Here is an 8298-nt window from a genome sequence, read left to right on the forward strand (position 1 = left end):
TGATGAGGGCTATTAGATGGAGAGGCCTTGATATTCCGGATCAACTGGAGGATGATGGAAATGTGTTGAGAGATGACTATGATATAGTAAAGGAACAAAATTGAATCCAGTAGATTGGGATGACCATCAGGATCCTTCCTTGGAAGCAATTACAAGGGTAGTGGATTTACATACCAAGTCATGGTATAATGAAGGACTAAAGAAGCTACAAAGGCAAAGGATTCCCCTTACCTATGAGATGATGAAACCGAAAGAGAGACAAGCAGAATCAGTCGGGCACAGGAATGAAGGAAATAGTCGGCAACAAGAAATGATTAGAAATGGCAAGAAGAAAGTTTTGGAGGTAGAGAAGGGCAAAAAATATCCAGAGCCTCCAGCTAAGAGACAGCATGCAGCGCCATCAAGAGAGAGTATAATTGAGGCTAGAGGCCAAGAGGTTAGATTTAGAACACTTGAGGAGATACATAATGAGATTGCACGACACAGTCCAAGCGTCGACACTTCTATTTCAACCATGATGAGCGACGTTGGAGTGGCACTTGATTTTGAGGATATCAAAGAAGGGGATGTCAATAAAACAGATTTTGGATCGAGATTGGATAAGTTGGGAAAGGTTGCTATCAAGAAAGAACATTTTTGGGCACCCTTTCCTCTCTCAGTGTTTTTATTGGATTTGCGAAGGAATATGAGAAGGATCATGAAAGGATACTACAAGTAGTGAACAGCGTGGCGAAATCAGCGGAACTCAAGGCGAAGCACACACCTTGTCCTCCTATGGAAGAAGTTAATGAAAGGCTAGCTAAGTTCATTTCCTTAGCTAAGAAGATGAAAGAAAAAGGAAGATTTATATTAGAAGATCATTTGATGTAAGCCCAAGAGGCAAATTTCCCTTTCTTCTAGAATAGAACAAGTGTCTATTTCTGATTGGCCACCATTTTGGTGCCTTTTCATTGGTTGTCACTTTTTGCACTTTTTTCATTGGTCCATTGATGAGGTGGCAGCTTCTCATTGGCCGATGGGGTGGCAACCCTAATTAGGGTTTTGAGGATCCAATCTAGATTGTTGATCTTGTTTTGATCTCCACTGTCCGTTGTATTTTTGGCCCCTATAAAAGGCCATTTCCTCTCATTTGTAAAGTGGTCGGAAAAATTGTTGCGAAGATAAATACCAAAATGCTCTCTTTTTCATTGTTGCTATTGGCATGTTGATCAAGAACATTGGGTGTTATTGCATGTTTTCTACTTCCACTTAGTTAGATTTCCTTTCAAGCTGTTAAAGTTGGTTTCATTTCAAGTTGCTAAGTAGGAGTGAAGTAGATGGATAGTTGTATGGTAGCATTGGTAAATGTTTGATAAGGATCAATACTAGACCACTAGCATCCTAGCGGCTGGTTGGGAAGCTTTGTGTGGTAAGCTAGTTTATTATTCCTTTGAATCATTGCACTTGTGGAAGTGAGGTTGTTGGTCAACTCTCATTAGGTTCGATCCCCGTCCATTTGTTAACCTTCCATTCGTAGGAGTAGGAGTAGAATAGTGAGTAGCTGGGTAGTCGAAGCTTAGAGAAGCAAGTTAGAGGAGTAAGTTAAGTATTAGAACACATCCATTCACCTTCCACAACCATCGCTTTCCCATCAACATCATCACTGGCAGACACATCCTCCATCACCACCACCATCAACATTATCTGCCTCCGCACATTTCACAAACCGAGTCGTCATCTCCATCATTCCACCAAAGTCCAAGTCATCCTCGAATGAATAGCGTAAGGCCGCCTACGTGATTACCAACAAATCACATCGATAAAACTGAGCGAGTATCCAACGGTGTAAGGAACATTGGAGTTATTGCTTATGTCTTCATGAGTAATAACTTTTCAAGAGAGGAGTTGCATGTTTGATATCCCATATTGAATATTCAAATCCTAATATGTTATGTAAGTGATACAAAACTCGCATCAACAAGATGCAACACTTTATGATAGTGTCTGTACAACATTGCTCATGCAAGAGCATACATCATGACATGAAAATGCTTACAACATGACATGACAATGTAAAGCTGAAAACATGAAGATGATGCCACCAAGAATGATGTAGGCCAAAACATGGATTGATTTATAATGTAGATTTCTTACAGAAGCGAGGCAATAAGAGACTGATAAGAAGATAAGTTATCATCCATACAAGGTAGAAACACATGTCCACCAAAATTATTAATTTGTATACTGATCAATCAAAATTATTGTCTACTATCAAAAATACTTAATATACTGATAAAAATGTTTAATTCGTGTTTTTGTGGTGAGTTTAGTAACTATTATTTTGTTAGTAATGATAATAATGTAAGGAAGCATACCTCAGTTTCAAGTGGCCACTAAGATGCCTGCCTAATGCCCTATTAGTGATGAAAGTACTTTAATACGTTAGCAAAAGTAGGATCATATAGACGGGATCTTAAAAGCACTGGAGAGGCTAATGTAAGGAGGCAAGGCATATGAGAATGTATGTATATTACTACTTTTCTTGATAGAGGAGGAATGATTTCTTTTTGTTGGAAGGTTGTTTGAATCATAGTGCAGCACGCTGAACTGAGCTTGGGCAAGGCATATGAGAATGTATGTATACTACTACTTTTCTTGATAGAGGAGGAATGATTTCTTTTTGTTGGAAGGTTGTTTGAATCATATTGCAGCACGCTGAACTGAGCTTGTGATTTACTAACAGTAATAACCTGTCTGTTCATCAGCTGTAGATGCACAAGGCCTCTTATTTGGATTGGAAATTTAATAGTAATAATATATAAAATATAGAGGAAATGGTTGATACTAAAGATCTTTGTGAACATAATGGTGTGCAGTTTTGTTCAAGTGGATTTTGAATAACCTTGTTGCAATTTACTCATTCAAAACAACTAATTTGCAGGAAGCTAGACATGAGATTCCGGAATTATCTCCCTCGAGATAAGAAACTTCAGGAGAACAGAGTAGCTCCACCAGAACTTCCCAAGTTTGATGATCCAGTAGCTACTACTGCACCAGTCTCAAATGGGACAGAGGTATCAAAGAATCATATACTTCTTGCTTTAATCCTATTGTACGAAAATTTGAGCAAAGATTATTATATCTGTGCTATTAAGCAGATTTCATTATGCTCTATCCAACCTGGATTCTTATTTAAAAATATGCAGGATCCAATTGTCAGCATAGCTCCAAAAAAGCCAAATTGGGATCTTCGTAGGGATGTGCAGAAGAAGTTGGACAAGCTTGACAGGCGAACCCAGAGGGCCATAATTGAGCTTATGCGTAAGTTCATAATCACACTAATCTATCAAAAAAGATGCTTATTAGCAGATTGTATGTAGAGATTCTTTAAAACAATGGTTAGAGTTACTCAAACATGCTTAACAGTACCAATTGAGGCATTGAACATAAAGCTATGTCACTTGCATAAAGTTCAAAATCTTAACTAATGTGTTTTTTCATGTCCACCCTTATGATGCCTGTTTTTCATATGTGTAAATCTGTCTTTCTGTCTGTCTTTAATTATTCTTTGTTTAGTATCAGGAAATATGAATCAACTGATACCACCTTTGTTTATCTACTGGGGGTTTGTGTACGAACACCATCAGAATAAAAGGTGAAAAGATGTGGCATCTGTCATTTGTTGAGTTGAGTGTTTCATTTTTTTACAGAAACAGAAATTTGTTCTCCATGAATGGGAAAAGATCAGCAATTCAATACCTGTAAACCATATAGTCCTCTCAACAAGCAGACTCACTCAGTTATCCTTCAAATGTCTAAATAGTAAATAACTTAATTGTCTAATTGGTTCTTAACAGTTTGGGTACCAATTTTTTCTATTGGTTACCAACTGCTAGCTCCTACGTTGTGAGCTTTTTAACTTTTAAAACCAGGTAACAGGGCCATTCATTGTTGGACAGCAGTCCTCATTTCCGCAATATAATATTAGTTATCCATGTAGCAAACTAAATCTTCACACTTGTGCAAGATCTCTGAATCATTGTCAGTCAATTTCTCTGCCTATTTACCTAGCTGCATCATCAGAGTGGAGTTGGGTTGCAAACCTTCTGAAACTGATGTATAGGTTCACATGAATTTGTTATTTTACTCGTAATAAGGAAAGAAATTGTGAAAATCAAATATGGATGTTGGAGCATGTTGTTGCCACTTGATGATGAATGCTCAAACTTCAAACTGATTTTATATCTGGTCTGTGAAACATTGGAATATGGCTTGTTTTTAGTCTTAAACAACGAATGTGCCTTAAACTTTCTGGTTTTTGAATGTAAGTTTACATTTGTAATTGTGCAGAGGAAGAGGAAAAACGCAGGCAAGAGGAAGCTGGACAAATAAATCAAGATGTAGAGGAAGATTAAGCAATTTCGGTTGGTTTTTAACTACACGGGAGTATGTAGACACTGAAATATTAAACAGCTTCAATGATGTAAGCAGTACTTCGGCGTTTTTCTAGAATAGTCTTAATGTGGTTCTGGAATGTAAAATTAAAATAGATTACAATGCCAGTTTTGTATTCAGAGTTTCAGGAATGTCAAGGATAGAATGAACAGGTTGACATCTAACAGTAAACACAAGTGGTAAAAGGTTGAGAAGCACTATTGTAAAATTTCAGATTGGGTTATTCATGTTCTGTGGAACGGGCGTTAAATGCTGTATTCATTCAGGTGTATTCCGTCTAAATCTATAATTTGCTGTCCTAACACCTCATCAGTTTATTGATATATGTATCTCTCAAGTTGTGCTGGAACTATTTCATTTATGGCTTAAACTACTAAGGAACCTTTTTAGCCATCCTAGATGAAATTTCATCATAGAGGTGCCCCAGCAAATGTTCAGATCTCATAAAACAATTCAATACAGGTCAAATACACTGTGAATCCCTCTGGAATTGAAGATATCAGTTGAATATTGGCAACCGATCAAATATATTTAGGAATAATAGGTAGTTCTAAAAATTAAATTAAAAGAACTGTTACAACCATGCTATCATATTCGACGAATGCCTTAGGGACGTGGTCTAGTAGTAAGCCTTGGTATATGGTTTTGACTGCCGGGACAACACACAAAAACGGTTGGTAAAAAAATAACTTTGAACTCACAACTATTGTTGTAATGTGGTAAAAAATATAAGGCATTAAATCAACAAGCCTGGATATTTGGTTGAAATGCACTTAACTAGTGGATACATTATTCTAATTTATTCTCATGAGAATTGGATTCATGTGTGGATCACTACTCATGATACATGGGTCAATGAATTTGACTCGAAAACTACATAGGTAAATCTTGATAGCAATGTCATAATTTGACCTGTGGTGGGAAAATATCTCCTATTTATCAATTGATGAGCTTAAGGGCCTTTCTAATGAATGCCTTCATAAGGCACAACAGTTGGTGAAGGTTCTGCAAATGGGGTTGCAAGCAAAGTGGGTTTAACCATGGAGGAAGCTCTGTCATTAAGCGTGCTTGAGCTGGAGTAGTACTGGAATGGGTGACCTCCCAAGAAGTCCTGACGCTTCACCTTTGTGAGCATAACCTAGATCCAATGAGTGCTAAGTGTTCCATTTATTCTCATGAGAGATGGATTCACGTGTGAATCACTACTCATGATACATGGGTTAATGAGTTTGACTCAAAAAGTACACAGTTAAATCTTGATAGCAATATCACAATTTGACTTGTGGAAAATATCTCCTACTTATCAATTGACGAGCTTAAAGGACTTTTTAATGAATGGTTCATAAGGCACAACACTTGGTGAAGATTTTGCAAAAGGGTTTGCAAGCAGAGTGGGTTTAACCATGGAGGAAACTCCGTAGTTAAGTGCGCTCAAGCTGGAGTAGTACAAGGATGGGTGATCGCCTGTCTTGATGCTTCACCTCTGTGAGCATCACCTAGATATGATGAGTGCTAAGTGTTCCATTTATTCTTATGAGAGATGGATTCATGTGTGAATCACCACTCATGATACATAGATCAATGAGTTTGACTTAAAAGCTACATTGTTGAATCCTGATAGTAATATCACAATTTGACTTGCTATGGAAAATATTTCCTTAGTGGATACTTATCTTATGGGTAGGAATATGGTGAATGTGGGGATGGATGAATCTTAAAAGAGAACATAAGAGGTAGATTAGTGTTTTTTACTACCCATACTTTGTCTTTGTGCAACTTGTGTACAATTGTAATACAAGTTAATGTTTTAGTGGAAACAATTAGTTGTATTTCATTTTTATATTGTGTATTTAGTTTTTAGTTCTTCTAAGCATGGAACTAGAAGGTTATATATTCAACTAATTATTAACCAAAATAAATATAATAAAATTACAATTGATTTTTTTTAATAAAAGAATATATATATATATTTTATTAAAGTATAGACCTAAATTTATTAATAAAAAAAATGAAGAAAATTAAAATTATCTTCAATTTAATTGGTTTCTTTAAACTTAAGTTTCTTTTACACTTTCTTTGGTATAATTTCTTTTAAAAATAAATATGAGACTATATAATTTATTTATTCTTTCTTCCCTAAAATATAAATCAATAAGCATTTTTTTTAAAAAGATTTTTTTCTAATGTCATTTATTTAGATGCTATTTTTATTTTTAAATTATTTTACACTAAATCATTTGTAATATTTAAATAATATTTAATGGCCTCACATATTAATTTCGGTACATTTTCAATTATATATATAATGTTGAATTATTTATTTTTATTTAATTACTAGGCAAATCAATTATATCACACCGATCACTTATCTTTCACAATTGCAAAAATAATATTACAATTTATCATTCTCAATGGTGGGCACAGAGAGTTTACATGTTAATTTTATTCATTTCAATTATTATTCAAGTACAAAATTTTTAATATATTTTTTGAAAAATAGTTCGAATAAAACATCTTTATATATGTTAAATATCAAAAACTCCTTGATTTTGAACAAGTCAGAAGTATGTTTAATTATTATATAAGCGTCTCACATTATAATTTATCATTCTTAACATTCCATAGTTCCTTACTTTCATATTACTAAATGAAAATTTGAATTGCTCTTTCTTCTCATCTAAATTTTGAACCCATTACAATTTACCATTTTCAATCCTAGATAACTCCTTAATCCTATGTATTTATCTCACCAAATTTATGTATAAGAGATTTTGTTTCCTCATGGTACTAAATTTAACCCTTAAATCTAACATATAATATTGAATAACCAAATCTACAGCAATACAAATAAATGATTTATCATTAATTTCATTAAATATACCATCATATGCTAATATTATTGATAAAATTTCATAAAATAATAGTGAAGAGTCAAATTGTTAATGGAAAAAAATTAATGTTAGTGGAGGCCTAATGTTTTGAAATTTGGTTTATGCTTAACTCGTTAAAAACATACACAGGGACATTTAAACCCCTCCAATTTGCTTATGAATGTGTTTTTAAATGCATAGGTTTCTTAATATTTGAAGTGACAAGGTACAAGAAATCTAAACAATTTCTCATTGAATATGATTGACCAATTGCCTATTTCTCATATTTCTTGTAATCTGACATTATTCATGTGTAACTACTAATCAGTTTTATCATTTTCATCTCTGCACAACTCCTTAATTCTATGTAGTTGACTCATCTAATTTATGTGCAAGAGATTTCATTCTCTTATAATACTAACATTGACCCTTAAATACCAACACGTCATATTCGATAACCATAACTATAGCAGGAAAAGGAAATAATGCATCACAAATGATACCATTAAATATTCCTACTATATTAAGATATTAATATTGTTGATAAATGCCATGAACTAATGATCAAAAGTACAAATGTTACTAGAAAAAGATCAATATGGGTAGAGCTTTAACATTGCGAAATTTGTTTTATAAATTTTAAAGTTGCTAAAAACACAAATCAAGTTTTTTGAACTATTCTAATTTACTTATGAATCTTTAAATGAATAAGACTCTTTATATTTAAAGTGACAAGGTGCATGAAGCCTACACAATATTTTATTGAATACAAGTGAGTGACTAATAAGCGTACTGTCTTAAAATGAACACACTTCATTTTGAGACCTTTTAGCCATTCTTAGTGTAGTTTCAGTCTCCTTTTCTCCACTCCTCTTCCATTTCACTCCACTTCGTCATCTCTTGCTTTCTAATGTGGTCATTTAGGTGTCGTCTTGATACCCTTTTGACATGTTCAGTCAATTATCTTCTAATTTTACCTACACCACCTCTCAAC

General features: G+C 34.1%; 1 protein-coding gene across 1 annotated transcript in view; it reads left to right on the plus strand.

The window, feature by feature from the left end:
• Positions 1-4695, plus strand: part of LOC149530955 (Cwf18 pre-mRNA splicing factor) — a 29666-nt gene extending 24971 nt beyond the window's left edge. The window contains exons 2-4 of the mRNA XM_089809135.1: positions 2921-3053; positions 3186-3300; positions 4330-4695. Of these exons, the coding sequence (XP_089665261.1) occupies positions 2921-3053; positions 3186-3300; positions 4330-4394 (313 nt within the window). The 3' untranslated portion in view covers positions 4395-4695. The remainder of the gene's footprint in view (positions 1-2920; positions 3054-3185; positions 3301-4329) is intronic.
• The last annotated feature ends 3603 nt before the right edge of the window (positions 4696-8298 follow it).

This window comes from Cupressus sempervirens, chromosome 11 (genome assembly GCF_028749045.1).
Source record: "Cupressus sempervirens isolate cs-2001-9-10 chromosome 11, ASM2874904v1, whole genome shotgun sequence".
NCBI classification, from domain to species: Eukaryota; Viridiplantae; Streptophyta; class Pinopsida; order Cupressales; family Cupressaceae; genus Cupressus; species Cupressus sempervirens.